The sequence below is a fragment of the Peromyscus leucopus genome, chromosome 18, assembly GCF_004664715.2.
Source record: "Peromyscus leucopus breed LL Stock chromosome 18, UCI_PerLeu_2.1, whole genome shotgun sequence".
Lineage (NCBI taxonomy): Eukaryota > Metazoa > Chordata > Mammalia > Rodentia > Cricetidae > Peromyscus > Peromyscus leucopus.
The window spans coordinates 24,753,214-24,774,982 of NC_051078.1; the positions used below are offsets into that span (position 1 = coordinate 24,753,214).

Below are 21,769 nucleotides of genomic sequence, written 5' to 3' on the forward strand. Positions count from 1 at the left end.
GGTCAATAATCACGGATTGAGTAATTAGGATCACTTAAAACATCTCTTTACTGTGCTGTGCTGACTGGAATAAATGAAACAAATAAGAGCAACTCAGATTTAGACTCTCCAATGTGGTCCTGGGGTCGCTATTGCCACACATACTCACAATTCCCATTTCTCTAAGCATGCATCTTAGTAATATGGCATGTGCATTTATCATCAAGGAGAAAATGCATGGCTTTTTCAATCAGCTTCCTGATCATGCCTCCTTGTTCTTTACTGTCCAGATAGCCATTGGTTTTGTCAATAGTGCTGGTGGTTCCCAATTTTGTTTATTTTATATATACTCCTCTTTTTTTTTTTTAAAGTCTCAAATACAAAGAACATTTTTTTAACCTCAGGCCTCATGTAAAAAAATCACTAGCAGAGATGAACCTTTTGCTTTAATTTTCCAGTCCTAAAAACGTATACCTTTATATAGGAGAGTTGTATCTCCAATTGTAGTTGAGTATTCACAGAGTGTGGAAAAAAAAGCAGTGAATAGAAAATATAGTTAATTTATTAGGGAAAATTTGGTGCCATAAATTTGTACAAATTTTAGAATTCTATTTTTGAGATGGTAGCTGGCATGTAAGAGTTAAGTGTCATAATAACTCTCAGGGACCATTCGGCTGTTATTGACATAAAAAATTAAAACCCTCGAGAGAAGGATCTTGATAAACCTTCTAGTGACAAAAGGCAAACTTTATCACTTCCATTTTCCTGAAATATGTAAATTATATGCTGAGTTCATTTGGTAGAATTTGGATAACAATTCATTTCTCACTTAGCCTCCTATATAGTATGTTTTTAACTTCATTGAAAAAAAAATTCATGGTGGTAGTCTATCTTCTTCCTCTCTCTCTCCTCTTTGCTAATCTCCTTCCTCCCTGTCCTGTCTCTTTAGCACCCTGCTGTGTTGCAGAATATATTTGGAGAATATACAGATTGATGTTTTCTTAGGATACTTTGCATGTTTCATGGTCTGTGACCAGTTTCTCCTAAGAGGATTGCTCAGCATGGGGGGCATGCTGACGGGGAAGAGCTGGTTTTCAACTGTAGGAGATTTGAACTGTCCACCTTTTGAATGGAAGCATTAACACTCCAGCAACGTTAAGCTTCTCTTGACTCCTGTTTTCCTGTCTGTAATTCTGGAGATTTTTCTCGGGACTGATTCCCCTGACAATCTTGAGAATCTGTATGTCAGTCCTAAATATTTAATTTTGATTATATAATATATAATTGGATTAGGTATTAGTCTCTATAACTCTCTAAATACTATTCTAATTTTTAAGATAAATAAAGGCAAATGTAGATTTGAGAGACATGAAAAATTTCCTTAGGAAGTTAAATAGTCAACAAGGTAGGAGAAGTCATAAACTTTTGGCTGTTTCTCAATACGATAAATTCATAAAATTTATGAACACAAAGCTACAGATGTTCGTTTCTCATTTGACTGCAGGAGCTTAAGTTGTACTTTTTATTTTCTGCTTGACATAGCATCCACATTATGTACTGTGGTTTCAACCCTTGATTTGCTAGGCATTACTCTGTACACTAGAAAGGGCAGCATCCAGTTCAGCTGCATTAAATACGTAATATATTTTGTTTAAAGTTTCAATTAAACACAAGACAGCAAGATATACAGTCCCTTTGGGGAGTCTGAACACTTGAATGTCAATAGTGTGTCTGCTTAAGGACCTTGCTAAGGTCTCAATATCACTCGCTTTCCTGGAAATATGATATGAGACAGTTGATTATATTTCATTGCTATTAAAACCACAGAAGCCCACCTGTTACATTAATTCATATTTTTGCCAGTTTGTGGTAAAGAAAAAGAATGAAGCTCATTTTTTTATTTTAAAATCAAATTATAAGGAAATGAATATACTCAAATTAATACCTAATTATAGTGTTTGTATTCTCTGATTTCCAAAAAAATTACCATGGGTTCTGTTTGCAAAAGTCAATTTTCTGACACATCAGTAGAAGTAAATGGGAAAAAAAAAGTATATTTTTAAATCTTTTGCAGGATAATAGCCATGGGGTGAATCTTTTACCCAGTGGTAAATACAGGTTGGACTGCATTTCACAAATTGAAGTACTATTTTAACTGCAAAATTCATTGCATTTGCAAATCTGGCATTCTAAAAGATGCAGAGTTTGATGTCAATTTTCTAGATAGACATATTATGTGGAAGAAAGTTTGTGGGGTTTTTTTTTTTTTTTTTTGTCTGTGAAAAGATGCCATTTTGAAAACTCAGGTCAAAGAAATGAGAAGTTAATGTTGCATGTACGTAGAATAGGCAACTGCAAAGACAGAAATATGGGGTACCTATCCTCACCTCTAAGAGTCTGTCAAAAGTAGAGCAAGCATTTGAATCAATTGTCTGTGACTAGAAAGCTTCAGGAAGAAAAGCCCATAGACGTGAGGGATGTTATCTTTATCCTGAAGTTTGGCAAAACTAGGACAGACATACAGAAATGGATTAGACAGATGGATCAGATGCAATGATTAATTATGGAAGGGAAACCCATAGACATAAGATGCATGTTATATCCTTCTTGTGTTTTTGTACAATTTCTTCTGTCTACTTGATATGGGGCAGGCATCCTCAGGGTAACTTGTCTTCAAGGATCACAGAGATTGGCCTTTCTAAGCACATTGCTTGCTTGCTTCTGGGGAGAAGCTGTTTGGTTTTTATGACCCACTTTGGGGAAGAGGAATTCTGTTTTTTCTGTGGCTTAGGGAGGCAGAGGCAGAGGGTGAGCTCTCTGGAGAAAGTCAAGAAGACCGTGCTTTTGAGGTCTTCTTTCAATCTCCTGTGAAAACTTCAACACATGTGAGCCTCAATGGTAGCAATAGAAATGAAAGTTAAAATAAAATACATAACTAATTCTCTGCATGCTGTGTGTGCATTTGTGTCTGGTTTTCCAAACAGGTTGGAAAAAGTTGTTTCTTACAGAAAAATCTTACTTAACTTTCCCAGTGATCTTTTATTTTATTTTTCTTTGCGTTCTAATTTTATTTACATGGAAAGAGAACATTGCCTTATTCACAATGAATAAAGACAGCAAATAGAATGTGCAGGCTTTTGTTCCAGTCAGTAAGTTGTTGCTAACATATTAATTTTGGGAAGATTTAGGGGTTGTAGAATCTTATCCTCAAGTAGTCAATAAAAATAGGATAAATGTTAGGTTTCTTGTATTTCTTCTATATTGTAGTTTATATATATAATGTAATATATAATTTATATTATAAATAAAATATTCCATATTATCAATAAATATTACCTGTTTTAAGAATATACATGAAACACATGTCTTTTAAACTCCTTTTAAATTTTTAAAATATTTTATGTTACTCTTTGGCCACAGGAGAGTCCTTTATCATTTTCTTGATATTATTCAACTGACATTATGTGTGTTATATCTTCTCATGCTAGTGTGTGGGAACCCACAAAGATTCCAACTTGTGATTTGACTCAACGTCAGAGTGTCAGAGTTTATGTTGCTCTCCAGGGCTGTATAATAAGGTGCAAAGGCATGGTTACCAGGTGTTCTATACCAAGGCCTAACCACAGAATGCTTTACCATGGGATTGGTTATCAGGTGTTTTGAAGGGACTACACTTGATTGTACGTTGTGTTTTGGTCTTGAAAGGGAGAGAGGTCTTTTGCCGCTCCCCTTGCTAGTGTATAAAAAGCCCATTAGAAATAAACTCAAGGCAGCTGGTTATTGACCCAGGGCCCTCCTGAAGCTATCCTATGTCTCCTCTTTTTTCTTTGTCTCCTTCTATATTACCTATCCTAGCACTTCTCAATTCCTCACTTCCCCCTTCAAGGGACTCTTCGACAGGTCAGCGCTGAACCCCAACACTGGTCCCCCAACACTAGTGCATATTTTTTCCTTTTTTTCTGGTGTAAATTAAATCTTGTTTTGTTTTAAAACACTAGTTTAGCACCCCTTTGCATGCTTTCTTTTTCCTTCTTTCTTTCTTTCTTTCTTTCTTTCTTTCTTTCTTTCTTTCTTTCTTTCTTTCTTTCTTTCTTTCTCTTTCTCTCTCTTTCTTTCTTTCTTTCTTTCTTTCTCTCTTTCTCTCTCTCTCTTTCTTTCTATCTTTGTTTCTCTCTCTCTTTCTTTCTTTCTTTCGAGTATTTTAATAGTACATAATGCTGAAGGGGACTGTATTCTGAAAGGAAGGATTTTCCTCTCCCTCAACATATATAAGAGCACACACACACAACACACACACACACACACACACACACAACACAACACACCACACCACACCACACACACACACCACAACACACACACACAACACACACAACACAACACACACACACACACACACACACACACACACACACACACACACACACGTTCACATGCTATTACTCCCTAATATTTAAAGGCTCTGAGCATTGGATAGGATTGGCCCCAGTCCAATAGAATTGATTATTTTCGTGATTTATTTCCTTGAAAGTAGAAAGGAAATTGATTAGCCTAAAGAACACCAGGAGCTCTAGCTGGAAGTAGAGAAATATTGACACAGGGTCTTGGCTTCTCTCCAACTTCAATTTTGACGGCACATCACAGGTTTCCTGTATTTAGCCTCACGCTACAAATTAGAACCTTTTAAATTTTTTTTCTGAAGTTTAACCCATGTCTTGATGATTAAGTAAACCTAATGTGATACATACTCAGCTCCACCCCCAACCTCCCACACATACCCTGTATATTTTCTTTGATGAAAAACTACTTTTCAGGATTTAAGCATTCTCTTAAATTTAATGCTGTTAGTCCCATGTTTAACCTGTTCCTGATGACCTCTCAATCTAAAACCTGGAAATGTTTGATTTTACTTCCAAGTCCTATATTCAGCTGTGAAATGTATTGTCAGAAAGTAAGTAACCTTAATTGGAATCATGTGAATTTTTCCCCCGGCTGGTTGCAATAGCCATTGAGTATTTCCGGTCAGGGCTTCAGTACCTGGGTCAGCTAGACTATGTTGTTTTTATAGGAAGAAGATTGGGAAAAGGTTCAGATGGAAACACAGGGTCACAAACACCAGCAATGAAGAGTAATAACTAAGTTGTGGCATAAATACATTAAAAATAATAACCAGACTTCCTATTCTCCTATTGTTACTTCTGACATTAAAGTAAAAACTGAAAATTAGGGCTTGAAAGATGACTCAGTTCAAAGCACTGGCTACTCTTCTAGAGAACCTGGGTTCAATTTCTAGCACCCACATGACCATTCTAAATCATCTACCATTCTAGTTTTAGAGAATTCTAATGCCTCTTCTGGCCTATGCAAGCATACATGGTACAAAGAGATGCATCTAGTCGAAACATACACACACACACACACACACACACACACACACACACAAATAAATGAAATAAAAAAAAACTGAAAATTTAAATCCCAACAAGCTAATCTTGTCTAGTAATTCACACTAATGTCATATAATTTATTTCCTCAGGAACACCACAAAAAAAAAGGAATTTATTGGAGTTTACCCTGCTCTGACACATGTAGCAAAAATATAACACCTAAATCCCAATTGATACATAACACAATCAATTTTTTATCAGATATTAATCGGGAATGACTTGGAACCAGAGATCTGGACTTAAGTTGGAAGTAACGAAGAGATGAACGATTTAATATTTGATGTCATGAATGTCACTGTGTTTATTTGGGACAAGAAGGATTATAATACCAGGAGAAGGAGAGAAGAGAACAGATATGAAGACTTAATCTTTCACGGACAAACTCAGTTTTTTTGAATCACCTTTTCACAAAATAGGTTCACAAGTCTTTATGAATGTGTCCTGCTTTGTGTACTGCATCATGTGTATATGAGTGCCCTAGGTGAGCAAACTCACCACATTAACTCCTGAGACAGAGTCTCTCATTGAATCCAGTTCACATGGATTGGCTATATTGCCTGTCTCAGTTCCCATTCCTCTAGATTGTACTGGGGTAACAAATGTACAAATGCAACCACACTTGGATTTTATCATATGGCTGGTGGGGACTGGAACTCACTCTCTCATGCTTTTTACTGATTGAACTCTTTCTCTCCAAGTTCAAAGATTTTAATGCAATAATAATAATTATTTTAAAAAGAATTTGATCAAATACTTTGAGAAAATTTCTAAAGTTTGTTTGGGTACAATCACCAGGAATTTAGTAGAAGATTTAAAGAATAATGGATGAGACACCCTACTTTATATGGGGAAAAATAGAGTAATTAGAAAGCAGTTGATATAAGAACAAAGTAGGTGGACTTGAATTAAATATTTATGTATGAAGGGAATGTTTATAAAAGTTGATCACTGATCATTTAAATGTTTTAGATAAAATAAAATAAGAAGTGTGCCTCACCTCAAAACTCTATATGGGTTAAATAACTCATTTTAGTAATGAAACTATATAATTTAGAAGAGAATATACATTTGTATGAGATAGTGAGTGAGGGGACTGTTAGAAAAGACAGCCCAAGATTCCATTGATGTTTGTTTATTTCAATACCACAGTAAATTGACATATTATTTTAAAAGGTAATTACAACACAAGGTAATTGCTCAGGAAAGTAATGTAGGTTTGTGAAAAGTTAGGAGACTAATTCAAATAAACAGTAAGAGAGTTTTGACCTCTTTACTGTGAAAACTGAAATTTGGATGCAAATGGCATAGTCTTAATTCAAGTAAAAAATAAATGGGCTAAAATGCTTTAAACTAGCAAAATGTTTCAGAGGTTGCAGGTTCAGTTGCCAATATCCACACCGGGTAGCTCCCAGTCACCTATAATCTCTGTTCCAGGAGATCCAGAGGCCGCTTCTGGCCTCTGTGGGCAGTGCACACACTTGGGGCACATACAGACTTTCTTTCTCTCTTTCCCACCCACCCACATAGGCACAACTACAAATAAAACAACAATGAATTGTTTTTGTTATGTTGTGTCACGTGCACCTGAAATCAAGTTTGGGAAGCATCATCAATTTATCACTCTATTTTGTGCTTTGTGAAGTTGGCAACAAATACCAACTTACTATATTATATGTATGTTTATTGCAGTTTACACTTGGTAACCTAAGTTGATATGTAAGTTAGCAAAGTTTTTAAAAGACCTTTAACAATTATATTGGTGTTGAGCAGTAGGAAATCACTTTTGTTAAGAGTAACCGGAAGAGTTCTATAACGTCAGCAAGAACCTGTCCAGGGTCTTAATCATTTATCCAACTACTTCCTCGCAACCTTATCTGCAAGGAGGAGCTGCCAAATAATTTGAAACACACAGGAATCAGTGAGCTCTAGACCATGACGTCGTGGATAACCCAATTTGTTTTCCTCAAGGAGTTGGCCTTTGCCTGAGTTGTTTAGAAACGGGCTGTTAGGAGGAGCGACATTATCTGTTCTACATATGAAACTGGTTTATCTCAGCCTGAAACCAGCCTAGAGACATCCAAATCCCTTTCGTCTGCCAGGGAATCGGAAACAAGTCTGGGTGGTGAACCCGATCACGACATCATCACACAGAGAATCTTATTATCCTCATGAAAGTGCCTCTGTTATGTCATTTTGTTTTTTAGAATGAGAAGGAAAATTGTCATTGTTGCTTCTTTTCTCCTGGGGACTATAAATTTTTTTTTTTTTATGTTTTTGTAAGTTAAAATTTATAGTCCTAGAGAATATGACTTAACCCTCCTCCAACCAGCCATTTTTCAACCATCTATCTCTATTCCTTTCTGTTTTGAATTGCCTGAACTTTCTTTCCTGGGGTCATTGCCTTTCAGCAATTCTTATAATTTCAATATTTCAATCAGGCTTAAAAGATCAGGTGTGTGCCCCTCCATAGGGAAAATTCTCTACTGGTACTTTTTTTGCAATTATTTCATCTCATTTGTATTTATTTATTTATTTATTTATTTATTTATTTACTGTCGAATTTGTGTAGAATAGTATAGGGGAAAGAGCAAGAAATTTTTTAAATTATTGTGGCCATACATTTCTTTCTTTCTTTTTTCTTCTTTTTGTTTTTGTTGTTGTTCTTTTGTTTTATTTTTTTTCTGAGACAGGAGTTCTTTGTGTGTGTGTGTGTGTGTGTGTGTGTGTGTGTGTGTGTGTGTAACAGTCTTGGCTGTCCTGGAACTCATTTTGTACATGAGGCTGGCATGAAACTCACCAGAGATCCACTTGCCTCTGCCTTCCACATGCTGGGATTAAAGGTGTACGCCACCACACCTGACTATGAAGAAGCATTTTTAAGGTCAGCCGTGGTTTATGATTATTATTCCTTTTATTCTTATAATTCAATAGATGAACTTAAGACAAGGAAGTGAACCTGCTGGCCAATGTATCATAGTTAGAAAATGATTTTCCATGAACACGAAGGTATGGTTGTCTCCCAACTCTGCTTATCCTGTATTAGCTATGGAGGGCAGGTAGTTCTTTTAATCTGTAAAATCCAGTAGTGATATTCTTTTATAGTCAGTGAGAGGAAGCCATAAAACTGCAGAATAGGTTTCATCTGCGGACCTGCTATGAGCAGTTGGTTATGTTAAAATTCCTTGATGAGACTACATTAGAAAAAATTATACATGCTCAGATGTGCAGACTAAGATGACTGAGTGAACATATGTCAGACATTTGCCAGCTTGCTACCCAACTGTATAATATACTGAGTATTGTCATCACTTGTTAAGAACCAATGGATGAATATATAAGATTTTCTAAATTATAAAGTATTATAATGCATATAGGATACTTTATTAGTTTTCTTACACTTACCATGATTATATATGTTATTTATGAATCTCTACCATGCCATTTCCCTATATCTTGAGCCTTGCAAATTGATGTTACTTACAATTCTTACTAGAGAAAGTGGCCATATGCTAATTTGCCAGTGGCTGTGTCTGAGGAGGAGCAGGTGGCAATGGAAGTTCAGAGTATCAGCCCACCAGGAGGAAACTTTCTAATGGGTCAATCTCAGACAGGCCAAGTCCAGAGACCAAAGATCCTGTGTAGCACAAATCCTAATTGGTCTGAATAATAAAAACCTGGGGTCAGATATAGGGGTAAATGCTTAAAGATCAGAGAGACAAAAGAGCAAACCACTGCCTCTTCTTACCTGTACTGAATGCTCAGTCTGTAAATGAGACTGAGCTCCTGTCTCCTCCCACCTTATCTTCCTCTCTCTGCCCAGCCATATCACTTCCTGTCTCTACCTCCCTAGTGCTGGGATTAAAGGCATGAGATCCCAAGTGCTGGGCTCAAAGGGACATGCTACCACTGCCTGGCTCTGTTTCTCTTTTAGACTCGATCAATCTTGTGTAACCCAAGGTGGCCTTGAATTCACAGAGATCAGTCTGCCTCTGACTCCTGAGAGCTGGGATTAAAAGTGTGTGCCTTGCCTCTATGGGCTAACTTGTGGCTTAGCTCCACACTGATCTTCAGGCAAGCCTTTTTTCTTAGATCACAAACAATATCACCACAATCCCAGAATGTTTTTTGCTTCTGCTGTGCCTTTATGTGTTTGCTGCTGTTATCTTTCTCTTGTATCTGGTATGGTGTGAATGGGTGTAGAGAGATCCCTATTGCCTGTGATATAGTTATGTTTATCTCATGGAAACATCCTGTTCTGCTGGGCATTTTTATCTGTGGATTGTCATGAAGATGATTCCTCCTTACGCTGTATTGCCTAATTGATGATAATAATGATAGCTTATACAGAGTCTTGATAAATAAAAATAAATGCAAGGAAATGTCACACAGCTAGGGCCCATGAGTTTCACCTAAGGAGCTGCAGAGATCACAGTTTAGGTTAATGAGTAAGGAAAACAATTAGTTCCCATGAAGCGGCTGGCTCTAGTTCTCTTAATGCTGAATCATGCAGTCACAGGTTTTGTGGTGCATCATTACCTGAAACAAAGCCTTAAAATAACTTTGGATTAGATCAGATGTTTTGATAATATCTTTGAGATCAGAAAACATTCTAAACTTCACAAGGAAACATAGCTGAGTTAAAGATTCATTAGATTAGGGTAAAAAAATACAAAGCAGCCCAGTTGTTGCTAGTTGACCCATTTTCCTTGCTAGGTTTGGTTGGTGATCAAAGGGGATGATTAATTCCTTGTGTCTATTTTTGCTCTTAATCTCCTGATATAAGAAACAATTGATGAGTAGTTATGCAACCCAAAGATTTAAAGTAGAGCTGACTGATTCTTTTTCATATAGAAGTTTAGCTTTGAGATTCCTTTAAGATTCCTTATAAGATTACTTTTCAAGATAAGTAATAAAGTAATTGGCCCTTTCTTTGTAACTGCAAAACTGTGGCCTGCTAGTATAAGACCTGGCTGAGAAGAATATCTTGCTTGCTTACATAGTTAATCTATAACAAGTTGCCTGGGTGTGAATGATCGTGGGTTCTTGGGATGATTTGGTTTTTACCTGTAACATATTAAATGTGTAATCATGTAAGGGTTATGGAAAACATGCTACTTTTTACTGTTTGTTTTATATTCGTTGTAATCATTCACTTGAAAAACAGAATGTAACTACATTGTAATTTTTATATTGCCTGAAAGATTTTGCTGGGGTATATTAGCTGTAAGGGAAAGTATGGAGATAGAGGTAAAATGGGATAGAAGGAAAACTCAAGAATGAGTGTTGGAAGAAAAACAACAAGAATGAAAGAGTTAAAATGGGTTAGAAGAAAAAAACATCAGGAACGAGAGAGTTAGAAGGAAAAAAATCAAGAATGAGAGAATTAGAAAGAACTAGAATGGAAACATTAAGAATCAAGATAGAATTAGAAGGAAAACATCAATGAGAGAAGGAAATCATCAGGAAAATAAAGAATAGAGATTGCAAGAAAGAAAGAAAGAAAGAAAGAAAGAAAGAAAGAAAGAAAGAAAGAAAGAAAGAAAGAAAGAGAGAAAGAAAGAGAGAGAGAAAGAAAGAAAGAAAGAGGTCTGAAGGAAATCATCAAGAGAGTGTATTAGTGTCTTTTTCCCTGATCCCTGCAGATAACTAAAGTCTAGTATGTGCCAAATCTGTGGATTTCCCTTCAAGCCCTTTGCTGTTGGAGGCTGGCTATCCAGGCAGCGATACTAACTATTCATGCTTACCAAATCAGTATCTTATTTCAAAATATGTTTTGCTATTATTTCTGATAGGGAAATAACATGTAACATTTTCTGAGTTTCTATTTTTACGTGGGAACAAGTTAAATGTAATTTATATGATTTAAATCTCAAAACACCCAGGACCAGAGATTCTTTAATACTTTTCTGTAAGACTTACTTTCCCTAAAAGTAAAATTTTAATAAATAAATGTAGTGGTTGTATAGCTTTCAAGTACTGACATGAAAAATATGAAGAGCTGAAGCAGAATTTCAGGTCAATTGAAAATGTAAGCCCATCTCCCTTTCGGTTTTATAATTCATTTTTACAGATACATGTTCAGACATACTTTATCATTAATTGCATCCAATTTTTCAACACTCTGTATTATGCTTGTTATATAAATCATGTCTAATATCTTTCCCCACTGGAAGATGTGGTTCATTAATCAAAGAAAAAAATTATCACTTATTTTATTTAGAAGTAAGCATACATGATAAGGAAAAGGGATAAAAAAAAAAACAGGAAAAAAATAAAACTCTGTCTGAAACTGTCAATTTTTGTAGGTCTGTTAAAATAAAATCAAGAATCATATTGCCAGGCTTGATGGCACACACCTGCAATCCCAGCACTTTGGAGGACAGAGCTAGCAGAACACACCTTCCAGTCTGGACTGGGATACCTAGAGAAAGCCTTTCTCAAGCTTGACAAAATAAATAAATAAAAATAAAAACAAGAGCCGGGCAGTGGTGGCGCACGCCTTCAATCCCAGCACTCGGGAGGCAGAGGCAGGCGGATCTCTGTGAGTTTGAGGCCACCCTGGGCTACCAGGTGAGTTGCAGGAAAGGCGCAAAGCTACACAGAGAAACCCTGTCTCGAAAAACCAAAAAAAAAAAAAAAAACAAACAAAAAAAAACAGGTAATTATTTCAGAATCTTGAGACACTGGACAGCATTCATTTATATCCTGCCACTACTACTGAAAATGTTCCTACACCCATCTTCTAATCTAGGCTCTGGTGTGGATATCACTGTTTCTGGCATCTTACCCTTATCACATGGCTTAATCCAGTCAATCTCAAATGTCAGCATGTTAAAATTTCATGGTTCAAAACCTCAAACATTTACAAATTATCACTTTCATGAGAGCTGAGTTTAAGGACTGTTGTTAAAACTGGAAACAAATGATAGGTTTGGGTAGAGACATGCAGTTTTTGAATTTTGCCTATTGTTTGACACCAGTACTTTTTACTAACCAACCACCTAAAGGGCATTCAAAGGTCAAGAGCCAATTCAGTTCATGAGACCTATTTGTCATGATAGTAGTGTGCAAAAACAAAACAAAACAAAAACAAAAAAAAACCCAAATAACAACAAAAAAAGGAAAGAATTTGTTTGTTTGTTTGCTTGTTTTTTGAATTAAAGATACATAACCAATGTGGGTATCATGTTAGGACAGCCACTCATAGTGCTTCTAAATGGAAATACCATTATGATTATGGCTAGTCATAAAAGTCTGCTTGGTAATAAAAGAAGTGTCTAGTCTGGCCTGTTCTCTGAAACTGGACAGCGTCTACCTACATTTGCCAATACTATTAAAGTTATATTATTTAACTTAATTATATAAGTTATCTTAAAGTATGATTTTTCTACTTATTGAGTTTTCTTTTATACTCCAGCATACAGGAGATAGGAATGATAATAAGAAAACCACTTAGTGTACTTTTGGATTTATTTCTCCTTTTTCCCCCTTCCTGCTTGGTTGTTAGTTAGTACTTTTAGTAGCTGAAAAATAAAAATTAATGACTGAAAGGCCTTAGATTTGTTTTGTGTGTGTAAGAACTGGCCTCACTTGTTAACTGTCATCTTTTAATTGATTTTCCAAATGACCCTGCTAAATTTCATTTATCTTTTTGAACATTGAAAATGCTGAAGAAAATTAAAATATAGCCACATAGAGTTTAAGGGAAACTCCTGCTGTAGTCCAGGATAACCTATAATCTGTAATCCTCCTATCTCAGCCTCCTCAATGCTAAGATTATTAGATTGTACCTGGCCTAGCAGCAGTGTTTAATTCAAAAATATTTAAACTATTTCATTTACTCTTATTTCTTCTACATAGTTGGAAGACTTTAGAGGCTAGAATCATATCCTCCTTCCTGTAGCCTCATGCAAGGCTGTCCATTTATTTAGTTATTATCTAAATAGATTTAAAAAGAATAATTGAATCTAAATAAAAATAACTGATTGAAATGCATAACGAAATCAGTTATCATTGAAAACTAATTCTTTGGGAATTCAATGTTTAAAACCAATTCCATACTACATAATGCCCTTTTTCTTTTCTTTTTCTTTTTTGCAGTTATTTTGGTGAGCATATGGAGGTTGGAGGACAGCTTGTGATAATCAGTTCCTTCCTTCCTCCATATGAATCTGGGATTAAGCTCAGGTTGTTACTCTTCGTAACAAGTTTATCAGTTGTGTCAACTCAACACGACTCTGCTCTTAATTTTCAAGATAGGCCTTCATGGAACCTGAAGATCTATAATTCACCTAGGGTGATTGTCTAATGAGCTTCAAGTTACAGGCTTCCACTGCCACACCTGGCTTTGGATACATGGGTACTGGGGATCTGAACTTGCATGCTCTTCATAGTCTGAGTGACACTGATCCATCTCTCTGGGTGACACTGGTCCATCTCTCTGGCAGACACTGGTCCATCTCTCTGGATGATACTGGTCCATCTCTCTAGTGTAACCTATGATGTTTTAGTCCATATATACATTGCATGCTGTTTAAATCATGTCAAATATGTCTCCTTTATGATGTATGGTTCCTTCCTGGCGACATTCCAAGCTCTTCTGGATTTCTGAAATGTTGCCTGTCATTATCCGTGTGTGCACTGACACATGAGAAATTGCATCATCCATGTGACATTAATGATTCTCTCTCCAGGTGAAGCATACATGCGACTAAGTAAACTTCCTGAAGCTGAGCACTGGTACATGGAATCATTGAGATCCAAGACTGACCACATCCCTGCTCATCTCACCTATGGGAAACTGCTTGCTTTAACAGTAAGCACCTATTTTTCAAATTCTTCAGAAATTGGTTATTTTTTTTTTCATGTGTACCGAGGATAGCTGGAGTTTGAAGTACTGATTCTGAACTAGTGAACTCAGTTATCAGTGATATTGATACTGTTACAGACCTAAACAGACAGTGGAGGAAAACGTACCTTTGGTCTGTCCTATAAGATGTGAGATGTGATGATCCTTGATGTAGCACACAACCTCATGCCTTCTTCTGGCATGTAGGCAAACATGGAGACAGAACAACTTACATAATTAATTAATTAATTAAATCTTTAAAAATATTCTATGTTTTGGAATTCCTTCTAGTTAGAGGCAATCTATAAGAGACTTGTAGACTTGCATCAGATCAAGAAATTCTCAGGCCTTGAAGAAGTTAAGTTAAAAAACCTCTACTGAGAACTTTTGTTGGAAGTATTCTTTCAAAGAACTCAAATCTAGAGGGAATTACCATAAGGTGCAAAGGGAATGAAGGGCAAAACGTGACGATTTTTGGGTAAGCCAGATAATCTTTTGTTACCAAATAAGGTGGCTTCTAATGTTGGTAAGCATGAAGCAAGAAAGTAATTTCAAGAAATAAAAATGTGGAGAAAGAGTTATGGCCTGCAGTAGGTATAGAGTTATTTTCAAAGCAATCTTCTCATGCAAAGTAAGCATTGAGATTCTACTGGGAGTTCCATACATATTCATAAAAGAAAGTAGAGCATTTTGTGGGTAAACACATTTCTGAACATACTCATTTTAAGGTCACTGCTCAAGAACATAGTATCAGAGGTAAGTCTGAGGGCAAGCTTTGCTCAAATTCATGGAGCTCAGATGACATAAAATCTTAGAAATGTTCAACCTGCACCATAAAGATGGTAAAAAAGAATGACACTAAGGTTTGGCATAGTGGTACACACCTTTAATCCCAACACTTTGGAAGGCAGAGGTGGGTGGGTCTATGTGAGTTCAAGGCTAGCCTGATATACATAGAAAGTTCCAGGACAGCAAGAGCTACATAAATAGAGAGACCTTGTCTCAAAAAACCAATGTGAAAAAGAATGACTCTGGCAAACTTTTCCTTTTAAATTCCTAGCTGACTGAACGAAATGACACTTTGAAGGCACATTCGTCCCTAACATTGCCTGTACTAGTGAGTAAAATGTGAATGAGGAATACCTGCACAGTAGCAATTAGGGGAAGGGGGGGGCATAAATGCGTAAGGTATTTGAACTGATTTGAGGAAGAGATCAGGTGGATCTACAATTGATTTGTCAGAAATCCCACTCTAAAGAAGTTCGTTCAGTGTAGATAACAATGAAAAATCAGTTTGTTCTGAAGAGTCCTGGAGAACATGAACCAGGGCATCTGGCATAGTACAGGGCTCAGTTAAAAGCTGGGCAGCATGGTTTGCATTGTAGGACTGCAGGATTTGTTTTTTTTTTTTCTATGTGTACACAAGTGCTAGCACCCAGCACCCTTCTCTAAGGCAAGAACAGAGGCTTTTTATAATGAAACAAACGAGTAACAGGTCCATGGTGCAGGTACAGCTCATACAGCTGAAGGTGAGAGGAGGGGAAAGCAGTGGTTTGCTTTGCATGTGCAGTGAGTGTGTCTCCCAGAGCTGCATATGCTTCACCTTTCATGTGGTGAAGGTAATAAGTGGTGACCAGTCAGAGATGGGCTGAACGTTCTGTAATTCCATCAGGGTGACACCACCTACACAAGGGGTTAATGCTGATCTCAGAGTTAAGTGTGAATTCTTGTAAAAGGGAGGCCCCTAATTCTTCAGGGCTTTGGATATTGTCATGTGATCTCCCCCTCTTGGTCATGCTGCCCTTGGGATGGCATCTGCCATGCTGTGATGTAACCAGAAGACCTTTCCCACAGCACAGCAGGAATTGGGGCCATGCCCATCCACACACCAGAGCTGTGAGGTCAATAATCATATTTCATTTGTTAAGTATTCAGCTTCAGGTATTCTTTTTGCTCAACAGTCAAAGGACAACAGAGTTGATCCCAAGTCACCTCTTCCTTTTTGTTTTTGTGTTTTTTTTTTAATTCTTCTCTCATACATCACATCCCTCTCTCTACTCCTCCCAGCTTTCTACCTCCTCTTTCCTCCAGGTCCACCGGTCCTCCATTTCCCTTCAGAGAAGAGCAGGCCTTGCAGGGATATCAACTGAACACTGCTTAACAAATTACACTAAGACATGGCACAGATCCTCATATCAAGGCTGGACGAGACAATCCAGTAGAATAAAACAGGTCCCAAGAGCAGGCAAAAGAGTCAGAGATACCCCTGACTCCCAGTGGTGGGAGTTCCATAAGAACAAACTACACAACAATAAGGTATATGCAGAGGACCTAGCTCAAACTCATAGAGGCTCTGTGATGGTCACGTTTGGAGTGTTAAGATATTTAATGTTTCTTAGCTACTCTGCAGAATATCAACAACATGGGCTGACTTCCTTTCTCCTCACATGGCCTTTCCCTCATCTCTTTCCTTTGAAGAATTCATTGAATTTTTTTCATCCATAGACACAGATTCTTATGGTGGAAAGTTTTCCATACATCTACAGTAGGAGGCCCTCTGTAAATGGCTGTAAGAAGCAATGTGAAAGCTTTTATTAACTCTCTCCTAGCTATGAATGGTCAGCATTGGACTGTCATTCCTATGATGAGAGACTAATTGGTATGATGAGAAACCTGAAGAATCTTGTGAAAGAATGTTTTTCTTTGGCAGAAATGGTAACATACAGAATTTATGGTATCACAAGCAAAGCACAGAAAGGCTGAATGGGAAAATAAAACAAGTTTTTACAGGCAGAAACTATGACAGGACTGTTTTCATTTGAAGGAAGAAAAGTCTCCCTGTGTGCAAATACAGACACAGGGAAACAAAAGGTGTAAAAGAAGAGATTTAGAACTTCTGAGATTTTCTTATGGTGCACACACACATGGTGAACTTAAGATTTTTCAAAGAACACTTTCAAAACTGACTATAAAAGTTATGGCTGCCCAAATATGGTCCTTCCTACAACAGACAGACAGAATGGTCCACATATTCATATGTAGTGCTAATGTGCCTAGACCCAATACTGGATACAGTAAGTATCCTGTTCTGTTAGATTTTCAATTCAGAGAACTTTAGACTTTCTTTTTCAAAGTAGGTTTTAAAAGCTGCCTTAAAGAGTTTTGCTTCGAAGAAACATATTGAAAAGCAAGAAAAGGCTTGCATATTACAATCTGAATTTTAAAATTTCCCTCCAGTAAGACTTTTATAGTTTCCTACTTGATGATTAGATGAAATGCAGACTTCTGTGGAATGGCTTAATCATAGAGCCAAATCCCACAGCCATCTTTAATAGTTTCTCTAAATTCAAAGTTTGGCAGATTCTGAGTCCAGTGTATTACGTTTACCCAATTATGGGTTTCTTGGTCTTCTAACATACCACTGAATTGGCAAGGTGGAAAATGCCACACATTTTGACTTTTGAGATTTTATGTGTTTTATTAAACAGAACTGGCTACTAGTCTCAAGAGAAGTAGAAATAGAGTGATGTGTTACCTTTCGTGTCAGAAGTCATCAAAGGTCAACTATGTAAAATGACTGGCAGATGTATCAGAGTTAGACTGTAAACTATGATTTCATATTAGAGTTCAGTTTTTATGAGAAAATTAGGAAAATTTGATGATTGCTACTTTTATTATAGTCAGTGGGCTGACTCACTTGGAACAATTTTTCTCACACACTTTTCTTTAACAAGCTCTGTTCAAAGGGATTTAAGGCTTCCCAGCATGCTTTTGTACATCCTATAGATCATGTCCATTTGATTCCTCTGCAGAAAAGGAAAAGGAAAGAAAAGAAAAGGCATCTTTCTCCTCTCTCTGTCTATTGAAATTGTATTTCCTTTGTGAAGTCTGCCCTGAATTTCTCAAGCAGCTATAAATTTTTTTTAGTTCTTGATCATTTAGCTCCGCCTTTCTGTATCTCTGTAGCATCACATGGTAACTGAGTGACTTATAAATATATGTCTGTCTTTTGATTGTAGACATAGAACAGGGACTCGTATCTTTTTATTTTATGCCATTTCAACATTGATTGTCTTAGCTTGACACTTATTGTATCCTTCATCCCTTCATTTGGCCCACACATGTATTTAGACTTACTGATCCACACTGACTGAGCACTGCATTCATTCTCAGGGATGTCTGCTAGAGAATTAGATGATGGCAGAGTAGATGCATGAACAGTCTTCCAAAGCACTAGAAAAGAAGGTGCTGTTAGTAGGCCCATCACCTCAGTCCTGTGCTGGATGTTATTTCTTTTTTTTTTTTTAAATATTTATCATAAAAAACCCTTTTTCATAAAATAAATTTTGATCATATTCTTTTCCTCCCCCACCTCTGCTCAGTTCTTCCCACCTCCACATGTACCCAAATTCATACTTGAGCTCTCTGTCTCCATCTCCAAACAAAAACAAAACAGGAAAAATAACAACAACAACAAAGAAATCAAAACAGACAAACTAAAAAAGAAAACTAGTAAGATAAAATCCAAACCAAACCAAAAAGCACATGCAAAGCAAAGCAAAGCATGAAGTCTGTTGTATATTGCCCAACTACTGCTGGGCATGAAGCCTGCCCTGGGGTGTAGTAGATATACCCATTAACATTCCATTGGAGAAAATTGATTTTCCATTTCCCAGCAGGTATCAATTGCAAAGAGCTTCTTGGTTAGGGGTGGGACTTTGTGTGCCCTCCCCCTTTTCCAGGATAGGATGTTGTCTGGTTTGAATCTGTGCAGTTCTTGTGTGTGCTGCTACAGTCTGTGAATTCATGTTTCTGTCAGTCCTCTTGGGTCTTGGAAGGTACTGTTTCCATGAAGTCTATTGTCTTTGTCTTTTCTCTCACATGGATCCCTGAGCCTAAGGAGAGGGGTATGACAGAGATATCCTATTCAGGACTTAATGCTCCAAAGTCTATCTTTTGGTACATTGTGCAGTTATAGACCACTTTATTAATTACAATTTGCTTCGACAAGATGCTTCTCTGATGAGGGATGAGCAATGATCTGCTCTATAGTTACAGCAATATGTGATGAGGAGTCATTTTATTGTTATGTTTATTTAGGACAGGTTATTTCTTGGCCATTCTTAAGAATGTTATTCTGTTTTAGGAATGAAAAACCTGAGCATCCGAGATTTAATTAACATACCCTAAAAGTCATTTAGCTATTAAATAGGACAATTAACTATAGCTATAGGGTTTTGCATACTAGGTGTTATTAATTTTTATTTTAGAGTAAATAATTTCAAGTTGATTCTTTTCCCATTGATATGCTATCTTTAATTGATTAGAGTTTCTCAATAGTAAGTCCTTATATCTTTCTATTCATTAATTAAGAGTATTTTTTATATGTTTTATTATAGATTGTGTGATTAAATGCACTTTTATTATCAAATGTGATCACAAATAGAGAAATTAAGGCTATTGCCATTTTTTTTGATGCAACCTTACATCTGCAATTCAAACTTCCCAGGTTGTCCTAGGGGACAGTTCTGCCTTAAGGTCACTAGTAGGTTCCATGTTTAAATATAACAGGGCTCAACTGACATCTCTTTAAAAATATATGGGACTTTCATACCAGTGTAATATCCAAATAAAATACAAAACACAAGCTGAGTTTAAATTTTTCTGCTTAAGAATGTGATTTATTCTTTGTTTGAACTTTGCTGCCTAGGGCTAACTCCATGCATTTAAACTCAGTCATGTACTGTGGAGGACAGCATGAAGTACCACTTCCATTACTGTAGTTCAGGTGATTTTTCTAGTTGTTTCTAAAGCTGTGTGGATTCTAAAGCCTTGTCTTTGCTTTATTTTTTTTTAAACCTTTGTTCTGTTCCATTTATTTAAGCCAAACATTTTGCAGTTTTTGTAAGCCTGTAAAATTAATATTGATTTAAATTGTAATAAAACCGTCTTGGCTGTTAGCTTATTTTCCAGATTTAGGTTAGTGGGAAAGAAGGAAAGATACTGGAGCCCCTCACAGTAATTCTTGACATACAAAACCTTTATTTTGGCGACTGCATGGACACACTAAGCCAGACTCCTGTGTCTAGCCAAAGTTAATTGGGCTCCATAAAACTCCAGTTGTGAAAGTACTTGATGTTCCCCTGAAAAGCCCTGCACCCCTCCCCCCCCCAACTACATGGTGTCTCTGTGTCTACCGGAAGCACAATGCACTGTCCTATGCTTCTTTCGTAATTATTATTATTATTACTTGGAGTTGAAAATTCTCTTTCCATTTGGCCTTATTCAGAACAAAGTGCTTTCCTTTTGTGTGCTGAGCAACATCTGGCTTGCTGGATTTGTTTTGTTGTGATTTCTGTACAGCCTTGTTTAGATTGGAGCAGTCCCTCGAAAGAGACATTTCTCTGTAATTCTGATCTGGTGATTAATATAAATGTATTCAATTCATATGTTAAATTTACTTCTGTGAAAAGGGAAAACATTATATCATGCATAATCTGCTGCCAAAATATTAACTGACATATGGAAAGAAATTTAGTTCAGTATAATGTTCAGCTAAACTTTCATATAAAGTTGCCTTATCTAAAGTTTATGATTTAGCATTCTAGAAACAATAGTCATCACTGCATTGTTTTTTACTGAGAATCAAAACGAACCTGATAGTTATTTTATTGGTACTCCTTTCCATAAGTCAAGGTAAGCATTTTTTAACTTAGTATCAACAGTGTTAGTAAGCATTGTGCTTAGTATCACTAGGTAACATGGGAATCTAAAACATATTTACTCTAGTTTTGTGTAGTAGAAGTCAATGTGAGGGGTGTTTCCTTTTGCTAGGTAGCCTCATACAAATCAAAATACTAAAATTCTTTAGCATTCAAAGTCCTATACACATAGATGTAAAATTGCTAATTTTTTTTCCGTGTACCATTTTCACATTAACTTTTAATTTATGGACATAGGAGATTACACTATTCAAAAATCACCTGCATTTTATTATTTTGAGTTTTTCCCTTGTCTTTTGTATTAGTCTATAGTTTTCATTTCATGCAATTAGAATAGCCTGTCAACTCACATCCCCCCCTGCCCCCTGCCACCACCAACCCCAACCTCCCGAATCTTTGAATATCTCCATCTTATTGGAGTGATGAAGTTAAAGAAGCAATGTGGTCCTTAACGTAATCTAGTCTCTCACAGAATTTTACAAATGAGTTTTTATAAAAACCTGCAGTGGGCAGGTTTGCTGCCTCAGAGTTCCTGTGAACAGTAGTGATTTCAAGGCTTCCAAAAAGACTTAGTGACTTTTGTTCCAGAGACACTAATAGGGGAAAAAAGTGTCCCATATCTGTGATTGTGGGAACAGCTTTTGTTTCAGAAAGGGTAATTATGTAGTTTCCTAAATTGTATCCAGACCCTTCTATTGCTATTATAGGCACAGGATTCCACATCATGTTGCAGGCATCTCTTTCCCATTTTATAGTTCTTAAATTTGTTGATT

General features: G+C 36.6%; 1 protein-coding gene across 2 annotated transcripts in view; it reads left to right on the forward strand.

Annotated features, from left to right (window-relative positions):
* Positions 1–21,769, forward strand: part of Tmtc2 (transmembrane O-mannosyltransferase targeting cadherins 2) — a 419,027-nt gene that overhangs the window by 264,432 nt on the left and 132,826 nt on the right. For both annotated transcript variants that reach the window (XM_028883517.2, XM_037196785.1), the window contains exon 8: positions 14,120–14,241. In XM_028883517.2, the coding sequence (XP_028739350.1) occupies positions 14,120–14,241 (122 nt within the window). The remainder of the gene's footprint in view (positions 1–14,119; positions 14,242–21,769) is intronic.